The following is an 18,069-nucleotide window of genomic DNA, read 5'->3' on the forward strand; positions in this document are numbered from 1 at the left end:
AGCAGGCTCTACACCCAGGGCAGAGCCTGACACAGGGCTTGATCTCTGAGCCTGAGATCGATCTCTGAGCCAAAATTAAGTCGGTGGCCGACTGAGCCACCCATGTGCCCCTCATCTTGAATGTCTTAAACATGGTTGTTTTAAAGCCTATATTTAGGAATTCTAATACTTAACACTTTTGGGGACTTTAAAAATTATGTTAAAATGTACATAACAAAATTTATGATCTTAATCATTTTAAATTGTACAGTTCAATAGTTTTACATTCACATTGTTGTGCAGCCAGTCTCCAGAACTTTTTTTTTTTTTTTTCCTCCAGAACTTTTTTATCTTGTAAAACTCTAGACCTGTTAACAACTCCCCATTTTCTCCCTTCTAGCCACTGGCAACCAGCACTCTTCTAAATTTGATTACTCTTGGTACCTTATGAGTGGAAACGTACAGTATTTTGCTTTTTCTAACTGGCTTATTTCACTTAACATAATATTTTTAATGTTCATCCATATTGTAGAACACATCAGAACTTTTCCTTTTTAAGGCTGAATAGTATTCCATTATGTGTGTATATCACATTTATCCATCTATTGGTAGACACTTTCTGGCTATTTGGATCTGTTTTTAGTTTTTATTTCCAAGGTTTTTTTGGGGGTGGGGTGGGGTGACATTTGTTCCCTTTTCTTTGAATTCTTGATACTTTGTATTGAATGCTGAACATTTAAAAAAATAAAAATGGTGGAGACTCTAGATGATAGCTTCCTTCAGAGGGTTTAATATTTTCATAGACATATCCCTTTGATTTGATTAAGGCTGTGTTATTTCTGATGCCTTCCCATGGTGTCAACTGAAAGCCTAACCTTTTTTCATCAGAGTACCTTGTCCTTGATGGGCTCTATATTCCAGTTTTTGGCACCTTAGTACCATGAGATTGCTGAAGTATGCTTTAAATTTGGTTTTTCAGATCTGACTCTCTGCATACAAAACATAGGACCAAACAGCAAATATCCAGGGGGAAATTGCATATAGAATGCCAGGTTCACCACAATGCATTTCCCTTCTGCCTAGAATTTTGGCTCTTAAAGTCTTAACTGCATTAGTTGTTCTCAGATGCCTTCAAACAGCTTTTTATATTCAGTTTTTATAGTTTTTTTCTGCATAAAATTTAGTCTGATAACAATACACCATAGCTGGAGGAAAATCCCAATATTATTTCCATTAATTAAATTTTCATATTATTTTAAAAACATTCTCAAGCTTACAGAAAAGTTGTAAGTAGAATGCAAATAACATTTTTCCCTAAATCATTTTAAGGTACAGACAAGATTTTTCATCACTCCTGAATTCTTTGATGTGTATTTTCTAACAAGGGCATTCTTCTACATAATCTGTTAATAATCATCAAAATAAGGAAATTAATATTGATACGTGACTGTCAACTAATCTGTAGACCCTATTCATGTTTTTCTAGCAATCCCAGTAAATGTCCTTTGTAGCAAAAGGATCTTCTTCAGGATCACATGTTGCATTTAGTTGTCATGTCTCTTTAGTCTCTTTCAGTCTGGGATGGTTTTTCAGTCTTTCTTTGACTTTGATGACATTGACATTTTTGGAGACTATAGGCCCATTATTTTGTTTGGGTTTTTCTGATGCTTTTTTATGATTAGATGCAAATTATATATCTTCGTGGAATATCACAGAGGTGATGCTGTGTTGTTATTATATCCTATCAGATGACATATGATTTTAATTTATTTCAGTATTGGTGATATTAATGCTGACCACTTGTTAAGATGTCAGTCAGGTTTTTACACTGGAAGTTACTCTTTTTTCATTTGTAATAAGTATTTATGTGGTGAGATACTTTGAGACTATTCAAGTATCATGTTTTTCATCAAACTTTCAGTTTATTCTATTACTAATAGAGTCATGGGTTTTTATTTTGCTCAGTGGCTTACTGTATTAGTTTGCTTTTGCTGCATACCAGATATTACAGATTTAGTGGCTAACAGTAACATGCAACATATGTCTATTATCTTGTACTTTCTTTGGGTCAGAAGTCTGGGCATTGCTAATCTGGGTCCTCTGCTACAACGTCTCTCATAAGGCTGTAATCAAGATGTTGACCAAAGCTGAGCCTCATTTGAAGACTTGATCAAGGAAAAGTCTACTTCTAAACTTAACATGGTTTTTTTTTTGGTAGAGTTTATTCTTCAAGGGCCACTGGACTGAGAGCCTCAATTCCTAGCTGGCTGTTGGCTGGAGGCCACCCTTAGTTCCTCGCCACATGGACTACTTGCCTCATTAAAATATCCAAGCCAAGATGGTAATAGTGTCTGTTAGCAAGATGGAAGTTACAATCTTGTGTAATTTAGAACGTATTAGGCTGTCCCACACTCAAGGGATGGGATTATACAAGGATTATGAATGTCAGGAGGTGGGGATCATTGGGGGCCATGTTAGAGTTTGCCTACCACAGTTATTTTTTTTTTTTTTAATTTTTTTTTTTTATTATTTATTTATGATAGGCACACAGTGAGAGAGAGAGGCAGAGACACAGGCAGAGGGAGAAGCAGGCTCCATGCACCGGGAGCCCGACGTGGGATTCGATCCTGGGTCTCCAGGATCGCGCCCTGGGCCAAAGGCAGGCGCTAAACCGCTGCGCCACCCAGGGATCCCGCCTACCACAGTTATTATTGTCATTATTTAATCCATTATTGTCATTATTTATTTTGATACTCAGTTTGTCCGAGATTTGTGAGAGTCTTTCATGCTGTCCCCTGTGTCATCTCCGAGATTTGTGAGAGTCTTTCATGCTGTCCCCTGTGTCATCTTGCTATGTCTCCATCATCCTTAGTACCACAAGAACATGTTCTGGCCTCCATTTATTTTATTTTATTTTTTCTGTTTTTTTTTTTTTTTTTTTTTTTCTGGCCTCATTTTAAACATTTCCCTCCCCAAATCCTGGAATTAGCCATTGTTCTAAGCAGTTTAGAAAGTGTTATTTAGTGTCATTAAATGTATTCATTGCTGTTAGGGTGTTACTGTTACTGGGCTTTCTCAGTTGATAGAGCTGGGGAGTTTGTTTTGTATACAGGTATCCTCTGCTTTATACCACTTTGCTTTTATGAAAGAACTATTACAATAGTACCTGTTTTCACTAATCAAAAGATATCTGAAGATATCTTTTTTTATGAAAAAAGGAGAAAAATGAAAATAGCATTTAGTGTTTGTTTTGTAGTCATATATTGTAGAGGCAGCATACACCCTGAACAGTTAGAGTGGCACTGCTAAGCTCCTTCTCTCTAGAACTCCCGTCAGCATCTCAGCATCAAGTCTCCATAGCTTGAAATGTGTGTGTGAACATTTGTGCTTTCTCTCCATTTATTTTGTGTGTCCATTAGCAAGATATGTCCTAAGGTATTAGAAAATCTTAAGAGGTTATTTTTTGGGTCTGAAACTAAAAAAATGTTTCCATATAAATAAATGGCAATTGCTTCCTTGCTTTATGCCATTTTGGATTTTGAAAGTTTATATAGAAACACTGTATTTTTAAAAAAGATTTATATTTATCTATTTCAGAGAGAGTATATATGTTTGCACATGCTAGTGAGGGGAGGGGCAGCAGGAGAGAATCTTCAAGCAGACTCCCTGGTGAGTGGGGGGCTTGACTATAGGCTACCCATAACCCACGAGATCACAACCTGAGTTGAAACCAAGAATTGGATGCTTAACTGACTGAGCCACCCAGGTACCCCAGGAACCACTCTACTTTTGGAATGCAAGGGAAACCTGTATATGTGCATATGAATACACATATATCATTTACCTAGAAACTTCTATGTGTACTGTAAGCTTTGAATTCAGAATACTATCTTCAATTCTAGTTTAGTAGCATAGCATTCATTCTATTTTTCTTCCTTTCTGTATTTGTAACTTTTTTTTTTTGCTTAGGTGAGATCTTGCTCTTATTATCCTCAGTATTTGATCTATCCCCTTATTTGATCCATTCTCCTATGTAACTCATCTACTGTTGCTGGTAGAGTGGTTGTCATTCCCCACCCCATACTCTATGTGGGGAATGAAGTCCTCATTAAGCATCTATGTGGATGCTTTCCTTACCCTTTTGGTTTCTGACTATTTATTTGCATTGGGCTCCTCTCCCACTGGATCTGAAACACTGTGTTGGACCACTGCTGCTCTACCATGCTTATCCCACTGGGTCTGAAACTCAGTGCTAGGCCAATATATGTCCACTCTCAATGAATGTCTTCTGTTTACTTTGGGAACCCTGGCTGCCCTGCTCCCCCCCCCCACCCCCATCCTGCCCCCTCATCACATTCCTCATCATACCGCTCACTGCCATTCTGGTCCCCCATGGGGTAGCCTTCCTTATCCTTATTCCACTAGGCCTGTATTACCCCATGCCAGGCCACCCTCTTGTGCAGATTTTTTTCCTCACCTAGCTTAGGCTCTGAAACTATGCCAGGCCTCTTCCTCCTCAGGGACACCTTTCTCACACCTCTTCAACTCCAAAAGCCTGTATTGGGCAGGATAGTATATTCTTTTTCTTTTTCTTAAATTTTATTTATTTTTTTTAAAGATTTTTATTTATTTATTCATGACAGACAGAGAGAGAGAGGCAGAGGGAGAAGCAGGCTCCATGCAGGGAGCCCAATGTGGGACTCGATCCCCGGTCTCCAGGATCACACCCTGGGCTGAAGGCGGCGCTAAACTGCTGGGCCACCAGGGCTGCCCTCTTAAATTTATTTAAAAAATCTGCAGCTACTTCTACCATTCAGTTTGATGCCTGTACTTAGCCTATACTCACTTAATGTCTGTCAGATTGAGTTTTTCTTTTTCTTTTCTTTATTTTTTTTTTTAAAGATTTTACTTATTTATTCATGAGAGACAGAGAAAGAGAAAGAGAGAGAGAGAGAGAGGCAGAGACAAAGGCAGAGGGAGAAGCAGTCTCCATGCAGGGAGCCCAATGTGGACTCGATCCTGGGTCCCCAGGATCAGGCCCTGGGCTGAAGGCAGGCACTAAACCGCTGAGCCACCCAGGCGTCCCAAGATTGAGTTTTTCAAGTAGGAAAGGACACAAAGAAAGAGGAATCAAATAAAAAAACCAAAAACCCTCACTAGTATTTTTATAGCAAATGCTTTTAACCTAGTACATTGCACCTTATACAGAAACCAGTGATTCTCACACCTATATAATCCATACACTAGGCTTCTATCCAAGCTTTCATGCTAAGTTTTTACTGACATACCAGAGTTGTATTATTATGTCACATTAATGATTTCTGAGCATATCTAGCTCACTTTCCTCCCATTGTGTCTACGAGTGCTACCACCATCCTTCTAGTCATTCAAGTTTGAAAACTCAATTATTTCTGATTCATCCTCCTTTCCTTATAGTCAGTTGGTTGTTAAGTCCTGTTAAGTCCTTTTTAAGTGTCATTTGTATTGGGCACTGTCCTAGGTACTCAGAATATCTAGTTCTGAATCCCATCTTTATTGCTTGCTGGGTGCCTATCAACTTTTGTTAGTTTATCTAACCTCTCTGGATCTTATTTACCTTGCTAGATTGTTTTACAGGTGAGTAAGATGATTATGAAAGAGCTTTATCCAGTACCATTCTAGTAAGACCTTCCAGTCTGGTAAGATTGGTCTTAATAAAGTAACTGTTATTATTTTATCAGTATTTTTACTGTTCCATAAGTAAAAATTACTTTCTTCTTTTTGGTATGTAGCTCTCAGTGATCTCTTATTTCTTTTTTTAAGATTTTATTTATTTATTCATGAGAGACATACAGAGAGAAGCAGAGACACAGGCAGAGGGAGAAGCAGGCTCCATGCAGGGAGCCTGATGGGGGACTTGATCTTGGGATTCCAGGACCACGCCCTGAGCCAAAGGCAGATGCTCAACCACTGAGCCACCCAGGCATCCCAGTGATCTCTCACCATTAAGCTCATGTTTATGGAGTATCTACTATGACCATATACTGGAGATTAAAAAAGATTTAAGGAATATGGTCTGGTGGAGGAAACAAATACGTAATTAATTTACATACAGTAACAAGTGCTACAATAAAATTAAAGCCTGTGCCTGAACTTTTCTAAATTTTAATTAAACTAATATAGCAGCTATTGTTAAACACAATTTAGTATATTTATTGTATTTTTCCTTGCAGTTACTGTTTGTGTTGGTTAATTTATTTCCCCAAGATAGATTATAAACTACTTGAGAACAAGTCTTTATATAGGTAAATCTTTGTGTTTGGGGGAGATAAACACATTGGGGTCTTCCATCATTACCATGTAGTCACTGTAACAACTCTTCCCAACTTGAGTTCACTCTCCCTTTAAAATGAAAATATTAATGACTCTTTGACAAGGTTTGTAATCATTAAATGAAATAATGTATTTAACGGATCTAGCACAGTTTATACCTGATAAGTTTTGGTTCTCTTCTCCTTATACTCCATGTGTATCCATTCTGGTAAAGAACAGTAAGTACTTGATGGATGAATTTATTGATTCTGTGGCTTGCAGTTCATAATGGCTTCCCCGAACATTTTTTTTTTAATTTTTATTTTTTTTTGTCCCCGAACATTTTGAAGTACAAGTGACATTCATGGAAGCCTTAGTTATGACATCACATTTTTTTTTCTTTTGCATTCTTTTTTTTCCTTTTTTCTTTTTTTTTTTCTTTTGCATTCTTATTTCAATTTTACCATGACCTTGTACAATAAGGCTAGGCAGATAGGACTGTCCTATGTGACAGGTGGGAGTTTCATTTTTAAAGTGAACTAAATTGGGATTCTGAAGAGGCAATCATTGAATTTGAATAGATAGAGTCTGAATATATTATATGGCCTATGGAATACTATAGTTCTCTTGGCCTGACTTTTAGTTGATATAGTAGTGAAAAGGGAATTCTTCTATTCCATGGCTTAAGGATACATAAACTCTCAATGCAGCAATCTTTTTATTGTTGATTATTATAGCTTCTATTACTCCTAGAAGTTGACCAACAGGGACCTGAGTTTAGGAGATTTTGTCATTCAGCTTTCATATAGTAAATGCTGAGGCCAGCCCTTTGCCTGCAGGGCCCTCTGTCAGTGAAGAGGAACTGTGACTTTTCTCCAGGCAGCCAAGTGCGGGGAGGAGTCAAGGTTTTCAACTGTTCTCTGTGAAAATGAATTTGTACTGTTGAACCTGAAGGGCACTAGATAGTATATTCTTCTTGAAGCACTGGAGGCCCTTTGTTGCAACATTTCAATCTCTTTCTGATTCTTCCAAGTAGTAGAAAACATGTTCAAGCATTTTTTAAAATGCTGTGTCTGCTTTTCAAAAGCTAGTAAACGTATTCAATTGGTTAATAAAATTTAGTTGTAATAATATAGTCTTCAACTTTCTTTGATTTTTGCAAAGTAGAGTTAGTTTGGAGTGAGGTCAAGTGGGGAATGAGCTGACAAGACAGATTATATGCAGTGTAGGGCTGGATTTGTATAGGATGAAGGCACATATGTGATATAAACTTGGTTGTAGCTTTTGAGATTGTGTAGGAGAAACATTTAAGGAATAGGTCATTCACAAGTCTTTTAACAGTTAATAAAAGTTAAATATTTAAACATGAAACTATAGTTGTTAGGTTACAGTTTGGTTTAGAACCTGCTTTTTTTTTAATTAAATTTTTTTTAGATCTAGAGAGGAAACCTTAGAAATTTAAATATTTTGCAGCCTAAACTTTTGTGTGTATGTGTGTGTGGTTTTTTTTTTTAAGATTTTATCTATTTATTCATGATAGACACAGAGTGAAAGGCAGAGACACAGGCAGAGGGAGAAGCAGGCTCCATGCAGGGAGCCTGACATGGGATTCGATCCCCGGTCTCCAGGACCACACTCCGGGCCAAAGGCAGGCAACCATTGAGCCACCCAGGCTCAATGAACCACCCAGGGATCCCAACTTTTGTGTTTTAAGTAGAAAACTATTTGTGCTTTTCAGGTTAAAGGTAAGTTTTAAAGGGGATTGTGTATTAAACATGGGGAGAATAGAACGGATGTAGATCTTTGTCAGAAATTGATGAATCAGGATGTCCCTAAAATATATAGAAATATAAGAATAGTAACCAAAATATCACTACTTTCCACCCTGTTACTTCTTGCCCAAATTTCTTTTGATTTTCCCCTTCCTTTAGAAAATGCTCCTAAATGTGTAGAAGGGAAAGAGGTAGTAGTGTAGGAGTTATAGCCTATTCCATTAATTTTGTGATTATATTTTTTTCCTCAATGTTTTTAAGTGACATTTACCAGTATAGACAAGATTAATTGTTACAATACAAACCAATTTGAAAATTGGTTTTTAAATTGAGCTATAATATATAAAATCTTATGATAATGTGCAGATCTGACTATATGCAAGCGCAGTTTTCAGATCCACACCAATTGTCTTGTAATAATCGAAAATGCATCCTCTGTGTGGTGTTTGCAAGTTAATGCTATTTTAGAAATCACACCAGTATTTCTAGTGGCTTTCTTGGGTGTTTGTGGCTCATTATTGATTATAGTTTTATCTTGAAATTTTAGTTTAAGGGATGAGGTAAGTCCTTTCAAATTCTTAGTTAGGAGTGTTGATGGAGGATAGAATGAATGAGTAAGGAAGAGCATAAAGATGACCAATAGTAAGGAAAGACATAGTAATTAATCAAGGACATACTGCAGCAATAACACAGGATCTAATATAAAATGAAGGAGATGAAATGTTGCAAAGAGGAATATTTTAAAAACTTACCAAGGAGTGTTCACAAATATAAATATATTTAATAAAAAGAAGAGATTTTGCAGATGGCTTCAGTATGGCTAAAAGTATATGAGCCATCTACCTCTTTTGAAGGGAAGAGAGGAAGGGAAACTGTCTTCTTATGCCTATTGCTTTTTCTTTGTACCATTTCTTTTTTTCCTCTTCTGTATTTTCATTTTCTTTTTAAATTTATTTTCACTTCGATTCACTCCCCTACTTTTCTGAAATTCAGTCCCACCTTCAGAATGAGACTTTTCTTCTGCCTAACATCCAGAGAACTTTAACCAACTGCTTAATAATATGCAATGTCTTTCATTAACCACAAGAGGAACTAACAACAAATTGTTTTTTTTATATTAATGATTTTAAACATAGAAGAATTTAAGTTTGAGAGAATGTCACTAGAATGGATTTTTGTCTCTTGTTCATTGTTCTATTCCTCATGCCTAGAACAGTACAAGGAAAATGCTCAATAAATCCTTGTTGAATGAATGACTAAAAACATTAGATTTAGAAATTTTTAACATCGTTTACTTATAAAAATTATTTTAGCAAAGAACTTGCTTCCAATGTAGAGCTGTAATAGGAGAACAGTTATTTTTTTTTTTTCAGAGAACAGTGATTCTTAAGGAAAACAATTTTTTGTCCTACTCTCTCTTATTCTCCTATTGCCTTCTGACAACATGAGACTGTCTCCTGAGAACTACTGAATAAGACTGAAATTAGTATAAATAGTTCTAAGGAGAGTTGAAGTAAATGAGAGACGTACATTGGCAGGGTAAAAGGGAGAAGGAAATTACAAGTTCACAGGATGGAAGTAAGATGGGTATTTAAACAAGATACCAAGTTAGGTATTAGCTAGAGCACCAGGACCAATTAGAAGGACAGAGAAGGTGAGTTAATGTAGGCAGTAGGGAAAGATCCGATCAATAGAGTGCTTGGATTTCATACAATAGATACAGGGAGCCATTATGAATTATTGGTGATAGTGACATGATAGTAAGGTGAACACAATTATTCTATTTAGCTGCTGTTTGTAAAATGGATTATAGCTTGAGGTGAAGAAACATTGGAAACAGTGAACAAAGTTAGGAGGTTGTTGTAGTAGTTTAAAGCAGTGTAGCTGTTGTGGTTGGTGTGCTATCCAGTAATGTCTTCAGCAAATAGCCTTCTTCGAAGTCTGATATCTCCACATCATGACCTAGGGATGCATGGAGGCAGGAAGAAGAGTTCTGCACTAAAGAAGCAATGGGCCAGCATTCCAGTTCCTACTTCTCTACTTTTTAAATACATGTTCACGGATACAAACTTCGATTTTTCCTGGGCATTAATCACCTTAACTTAAAATGAGGAAATAATGACCTCAAAGCAGGATCTAGACCAGATCATTTTTTTGGAGTCTTTGTAGCACACTATCCTTAATATCAGTTACAGACAGTATGAACAATGAATACCATATTTTGTTTTCTAATATTAATTTCTATAACTAGAACATTTTAAGAATAAAAAACTCCCATCATGATATTAAATATTTTAAGACTTAAAATTTCAATTTTAATATTATGTATATTGACTGCTATGTTTTAAAATATGTATTCTTGTTTTTATATGTGGTTTGATCAGGTATTTAGTTTATGTGGTACTCTTAGATTGTTGATGGATTAAACCTTAGCTTGGGGGAAAAAAAAACCTTAGCTTGGGATACATTTAGAGAAACTTGAAGAATGTAAAAATTCTTTTAAAAAGATGGAGTGTTTTATAAGATTATAGGAGCAACAACACTAAAACTGTTTAGTGTTACTAGAAATCATTCCTACCTTTTTTCCCTAGTGAATACATTATATGTATACTTACACTCACACATACCTTTTTATTTAGAAGATTTTAATACCAGCAACTTTTTGGGGTTCTCTCTTTTTCTGTCCTTGTCACTTTTTCTTTCTTTGTTGTTGTTTTCCCTTCTGTTTGGGTTGCCCCCTCCCCCTCCCCAATCCATCTGGAAAGATGAAGAGGCAGCTGCTCTGGTAACTATGCATTTTGGTTAATGAATAGCAGACTAACAAGATACATAAAACATATGCAAACTGCAGAGTTAGTTGCTGTCAAAACTGTGGGGGTATAACGCGTTCTCTTTCCTTCTCCCCACCTTCTAAAACAAAACAAAACTTTCCTATTGTATTTTACTTTCTAATTTAACCTTCCTAATAATGAAATTACTGTGAAGTGTTCCTTTTTCTGTTTAGTTTATACAGTATTTCACCCTGTGGTGAATTTATGAGAGATGAAGTGTACAGAGGAAAATAATTGATTAATTGGATTAAGTAGATTTTCTTTAGACTCATACATAAAAGAACAGAGACAAAAATTTTTACTAAATATTTATGTTTTTTTTGACCTTTAACCTCCTTTCTTTCCCTTTGCCTTTTGGCTACTGGTGTCTCTTTCAAGGTACTCTCTGGGGTTAGGACTAGTAAGCAGTATGTTTCTTGAATATGTTTCTATCAGAAAGGCCAACTGCAACTGGAATATTGCATTCAGCCAAGCCTTGAAAATTCCTGTAATCTGTGCCATCCTGTCTCATACTGTCCCATCTCATAGTTGTCCTCTCTCTGCAGTGCTCTATGCCCAGGTCTCTGTGGCTGGGCTGCTCCAGCCTGGCGGACAGCATGCCTTCGCTGCGATGCCTGTATAACCCAGGGACTGGCGCACTCACAGCTTTCCAGGTACTTTCTCTGTCTCTGTGGGTTATTTGCGGGCATTAGTGTATGTCTAATTCATTAGTGTGTCCTCCTTCTTTCCTATGCTTTACTTCTGTTCACTTTCTCTTTCATATTGCCTGTATTTCACATCACTCAGTACTCCTTTAATGATTCATTTTTTAATGTAGACCCGGACTAATCCACTCTTAAGACGTTTTTATTATTGTAATTGGTTTGCCAGAATTGACATAGCACAACATGACTATTGGTTTTCATATTTAGTACAACTATGATAGTGAATTTTAAAATAATTTCAACAAATAGCATTTATTATGTAATGTTTGCTCTGGATCTATAGAAAGCCAATTAATGTAATTAATTAATGTAATTAATTTTAATTAATCACAACTAATTGAACACCTTCTTGTGTTTTTCTTATAATTATTAAAAATAAACAGTGCTCTAATTCAGAGTGTTTCCTGGTTACTATCCTCCTTTATATATTTTGGGGTAAGATCTGCATTTATTTGTCTCTTAATTAACAGGTCTAGTTTCAAGGTAGAAAGGCCTTTTAAGACCTTTGAGTACAATATTCCTTGAAATAGTGCAGCTGGTCTTACATGAACTGACAGATTCTAGTTTCCTTTAGCCTTTCTTAGAGGCAATTAGGACATTTCTAGGTTGTGAGAGAAATCTTTAGAGAGAATGGAACATTTGTAGAGAAAAATCTAAGAAAGAGCTTGATGCCCATAGTTTACAGATTTGGGTCTATATATAGTGATTTTCTTGGCAGAAATGTTATCTGTCCACCTGAGGTATTTCAATTTGTGTTTTAGCATTTGATAATAATACACGAGTTAACTTTTTGTTTGTTTTTAACCTATGTAGCTCATATTCTATTTAGAAGAATTTCAAATGCAAGCTTTAAGCAAGCATCAGAGTGCTTATGACTGTAGTCTTAGTTAAAAGAGAGGAAATTCAGTATTCTACATTCCTGAACTGTGCTAACAATTGCTAGTCTTTAATGATACTATTTAGTGGTGATAATGCTAGGTACCTATTTCTGTTTGTCCTTTGTAAAACATGATATTAAACTTCCTTTGCTTGCCTTAGGAGATACAATATATGAAAATGCACTTAATATTAGTTAAATCAGAGCTTCTATACTGTCTTTGTGACTAGTATGATCTTGAGCAAGTCATTTCACCTTCATCCTTATGTTCCTCGTCTGTACATGGGGACTACAGTAAAGGCATGCAGTAAATGGCTGCTGTTTTTATTGTCTTCATCATCATTAATATTATTGTTGTTATTAGAGAATGTTGTCATCCTGTCAGTATCCATTTATTTCAAGTATTTAAATTTTTTGGCTGCATATTGTATTGGTAAAGTTTCTGCTCTTGAAGAACTCATGGTCTAACCTGTGGGTTTTTAATCTTTTTAGGGTTGTAATAAGTTTAGCTAAACTACAAAGTCTAAGACAACAGTCACTTCAAGACTGTCCTCGTTTCAGACACCAGTTGCAAGTTCAGGAGCCCCATGACCCCATTTATGTTTGATAGTTAACTAGAAAGGACTCAACAGAACTCTGAAAGTTGTTATACTTAGCTTATTACAGGGTGAGAAACAGGTTAAAATTAGCCAAAAGAGAGACATATGGGCAGATTTTCGAAGGGACCAAATATAGAAGTTCCTATCATTATCTCCCCATAGATTCATGCCCTGGCCACAGTATATGACAGTACACACAGGGCACAGCCAACTAGGGAGATTTACCCAAGTCTTTGATGTCTGGAGTTTTTGTTTGGGGGCCCAATTACAAACTGCCTGCATGGCTGTCTCTTAGTCTCTAGCCCCTTCTGTGGTCAACTAATTCTTTCAGCCTTCATTTCCTCTTGAGATTGGAACTGGAAAGTATGGCTCAAGGCCCCCACTATAAATCAAATTTGTCCAGTGGCCAAAATCCTCAGGGAAAGAAAGACTGTCCTCCTAGGTAATAAGTTCCAGAGGCCTAGATATACCTTCCATTAGCCAAAACAAAGACCAGACCTGTCTTTGGATGAGGTTAATTCATTACTACACAGGGGTCAGGGACTCCTTTGAGTATCTGATGAGAACTATAGATCTTTAAAAAAATGCATATAACACATAGACAAAATTTTATTTAATAGTTATGTGTATAATTGCTATATTTCTTTTATTTTTTTTATTTTTTTTTTATAAATTTTTTTTTTTAATTTTTATTTATTTATGATAGTCACAGAGAGAGAGAGAGAGGCAGAGACATAGGCAGAGGGAGAAGCAGGCTCCATGCACCGGGAGCCTGATGTGGGATTCGATCCTGGGTCTCCAGGATCGCGCCCTGGGCCAAAGGCAGGCGCCAAACCGCTGCGCCACCCAGGGATCCCGCTATATTTCTTTTAAATCACATAATACCCAGAGTATAAACTCCCAAACTGAAAAATCCTATGAGAGAAATGTGCAGGCAGCCATAAGAATATATAAATGAATCTGATCTAACCCAAGGGTGGGAGTAAGGAAGATCAGATAATAAATTTTTGAGTTGGGGTGCCTAGGTGGCTCAGTGGTTAAGTGTCTGCCTTCGATTCAGGGTGTGATCCTGGAGTCCCAGGATCGAGTTCTGCATTGGGCTCCCTGTGAGGAGCCTGCCTCTCCCTCTGCCTATGTCTCTGACTCTCTGTGTCTCATGAATGAATAAATAAAATCTTAAAAAAAAATGTTTGAGTTAAAATCTCCAGGATGAGTAGGAATTAACTAAGCACAAGGGAGGAAGGGAGAAACATTTCAGGCCTGAGAAAGAGGCAATGCAAAGACCTTGGGGCCAAATGGAGCTTGGTACATTTAAGGACTTTACTGGAAAAATACTATTATTTCAGAGAAGAAGGAGAATGGAGCTAGGAAAGATTGAGAAGCTTGATCATGCGGGATTTGTGGGGCATCTTAGCCTTGATGCTAAGAAGAGCGGTAAGCTATTGAAAAGTTGGACTTAAACACAAGTTTGACCTGATCAGATTTGCATTTATTTTTTTTATTATGTATAAAGATTTATTTATTTATTTGAGAGGTTGAGAGAGAGAGAGTGCATATGCACATGAGTAGGGTGGGGAGAAGCAGAGTCCCTGCTGAGTAGGCAGAGGCTTAATCTTGTAATTCTTAAAGATTAGTTGCAGTATAGAATCTGAAACCATATCAAATTTTGTGCTCTGTTAGATTAAAATGCATTGGTCTCAATCTTTTCAGCAAATCATGCTGGAACATCTATGTGCAAAATAATGAACCTCAACTATTATATAACATATATATACAAATAAATGTACATAGCATAAATATAAAAAATTAACTCAGATTGGATCATAGACCTACATATGAGCTACAGTTACAAAATCGATAGGAGGAAATGAGGGAGAAAAAAATCATTATGACTTTGGGTTTGGCAGATCGCAGTGAGATGCTTCTTTTCACCCTGGGATGTAGGGACTGGAAATTTGGTAGACTCTAGGTAGTTAACATATTCTAGCTTAGCATGAAAAATGCTGTGCTAGAAAATTCCTTGAAAGAAGAAGCAATCTCTTGTATTTATCAATCGACCTGCACAGTGTTCTGTAGAGTGTTTTTTAGTATTTGGGGCCCAGTAAATACTGATGATTTGAACTATATTAGATCAGTGGTAAAGATAATCATATACAATTAAAAATTGTACAAATTCCTCTGACTTCAACACCAAGATATGAAAAAAAATTCAAATTTTCATTTGGTCTAAAGCAATCTTAAATTTCAAGTCATTAGGAAAGAATTCTGAAATTTGTCCCTGTAATGCAGGACTTTCTCTGTTTGGTCTTAAATATCAACAAATACCTATTTTAAGAATGTTTTTGAGTCCCCTTGTAAGTTATTACTTCTAGGATATATTTGGAGAAAAGTCAGTTTAGAGATTTTGCTGGAAAAATCAGGGATAGATTTGGTACATGGGCCTTGAAGTATATTGCAGGAATGAAACTGTGTTGCACAGGCAGGAAAGAGGTGCTTAAGAAACATGTTAGAAAAGTAGACCAGGGGATCCCTGGGTGGCGCAGTGGGTTGGCGCCTGCCTTTGGCCTGGGGCGCGATCCTGGAGACCGGGATCGAGTCCCACGTCGGGCTCCCGGTGCATGGAGCCTGCTTCTCCCTCTGCCTGTGTCTCTGCCTCTCTCTCTCTCTCTCTCTGTGTGACTATCATAAAGAAAGAAAGAAAGAAAGAAAGAAAGAAAGAAAGAAAGAAAGAAAGAAAGAAAGAAAGAAAGAAAGAAAGAGAGAGAAAGAGAGAGAGAGAAAGAGAGAGAAAGAAAGAAAGAAAGAAAGAAAGAAAGAAAGAAAGAAAGAAAGAAAGAAAGAAAAGAAAAGAAAAGTAGACCAAAGGCTGTTTTATAGCGTAGAGGTTATGAGCTTGGGCCCTGATGCCAGACTGCTTGAGATTTGAGCCCGGCTCTGTTGGATATGACTTTGGGCAAGTATTTGACCTCTTTCTACCTAGGGTGTTTTTTGTTGTTGTTGTTGTTTTTTTTTTTTTTTTTGTCAGTAAAATGGGCATGATCTCTTATTGAGCTGTTAAAATTAAATGACTTAAGTTTAGAATAGTGTCTGGCAACGAATGGGTTTTACATTATTGGAAAAGTGCACAGAGGATAGGTTTGGAGGCTGTTTTTCACCTTGGTATAAAATGATATACTATTAAATAAAGTCTTATTTTTTTTCATTCTTTGTACCCCAGTTTTGTGTTACAGGGAAGCCTACTCTTGGTTCAGGTATTGATAAGAAAATTTTACTTTTCTCAATATTGCTATAGGTATGAATGTTTATTTTTCTCATCATTATGTCTTATGTAGCAAAAATGGAAGAAATGGGGCAGCCTGGGTGGCTCAGCGGTTTAGCGCTGCTTTCAGCCCAGGGCGTGATCCTGGAGACCCAGGATCCAGTCTCACGTTGGGCTCCCTGCATAGAGCCTGCTTCTCCCTCTGCCTGTGTCTCTGCCTCTCTCTCTGTCTCTCTCTCTCTCTCTCTCATGAATAAATAAATAAAATCTTTTAAAAAAATGGAAGAAATGCTTATATTCTGATTTTATTCTGTAAATTCAATCAGTTCTGTCAGGTTCAGTGTGCACACATGCTCAAGATTCCTGGCTAAGTTAGCAGGTAACAGGATTTAAATCTGTTCTTTCCTGTTCCCATTACAAGAATTACAACAGTCTTAGTACATTTACATCTTTCTAATTTGGGTTTTATTTTATTTACCTATTTAGATTTTTGTTAATGTAAAATTTACACCTGGTGAAATACACTGATCTAAAGTGTACTCTTGGATGAGTTTCACAAATCTGTATGTTTATGTAACTTCTTTCTCAAGATACAGAACATTTTCATAATCTGAGAAAGTTCCTTTGTAACTTTTTCCAATTAGTACTCCTCTCCACTATGCAATGACTATTCTGATTTGCCGCCAAAGATTAGTTTTTACCTATTCTTCAACTTCATATAAATAAACTCATATTAGGATACATTATTTTGTGTCTTTTTTTTATCAAGATGTTTTTGACATTTGTTCATTTTGTTAGGTTTATCAGTAATTTATTTTCTTATTGTTGAATATGTTCCATTGTATTACTGTACCACAGTGTGTTTATCCATTTGTTTATTGATAGACATTTGGATTGTTTCCATTTTTTTTTACTATTATGAATAAAGCTACTATTTATAGTTTGTACGAATCTTTTTGTGGACCTGTGTTTTTATTTCTCTTGGTAAATGCCTAAGAATGGAATTACTGGGTCATAAAATAAAGTATATTTTTAACTGTTAAAGAGACAGTCAAGTGGAAATAGCCCAAGTGTCCATTAACTGATGAATGGTCACATCTTCTTTATCCACACACACACACACACACACACACGCATACACGCATACACACACAATGGGATATTACTTAGCTATAAAAAAGAATGAAATCTTACCATTTGCCTCAGTATATCTATCTATCTATCTATCTATCTATACACATACATAAACAATGGGATATTACTCAGCTATAAAAAAGAAGTCTTAAAAAAAAAAAAGAAGTCTTGCCATTTGCAGCAACATGGATGGAGCTAGAGAGTATTAGCCTACATGAAATAATGCAGAAAGACAAATACCGTATGATTTCATTCATGTAAGAAACAGAACAAATGAGCAAAGGAGAGGGAGAGAGAAGCAAATAAAGAAATAGATTATATATAGAGAAAAATTGGTTACCAGAGGGAAGGTGGGGGATGGTGATGAGTATTAAGGAATGCACTTGCTATGATGAGCACTGGGTATTATATGGAAGTGTTGAATCACTATATTGTACACTGAAACTAATATTACACTGTATATTAACTAACTGGAATTTAAATAAAAACTTAAAGAAGAGGGATCCCTGGGTGGTGCAGCGGTTTGGCGCCTGCCTTTGGCCCAGGGCACGATCCTGGAGACCCGGGATCGAATTCCACATTGGGCTCCCGGTGCATGGAGCCTGCTTCTCCCTCTGCCTGTG

General features: G+C 36.5%; 1 protein-coding gene across 11 annotated transcripts in view; it reads left to right on the forward strand.

Moving 5' to 3' along the window:
- Positions 1-18,069, forward strand: part of BTRC (beta-transducin repeat containing E3 ubiquitin protein ligase) — a 184,325-nt gene that overhangs the window by 56,362 nt on the left and 109,894 nt on the right. For 7 of the 11 annotated variants that reach the window (XM_025466960.3, XM_049102994.1, XM_025466963.3 and 4 more), the window contains one exon: positions 11,419-11,526. The exons of the other annotated variants lie outside the window; for them this stretch is intronic. In XM_025466960.3, the coding sequence (XP_025322745.1) occupies positions 11,419-11,526 (108 nt within the window). The remainder of the gene's footprint in view (positions 1-11,418; positions 11,527-18,069) is intronic. 11 annotated transcript variants of the gene reach the window in all.

This window comes from Canis lupus, chromosome 28, assembly GCF_003254725.2.
Source record: "Canis lupus dingo isolate Sandy chromosome 28, ASM325472v2, whole genome shotgun sequence".
Classification (NCBI taxonomy): Eukaryota; Metazoa; Chordata; class Mammalia; order Carnivora; family Canidae; genus Canis; species Canis lupus.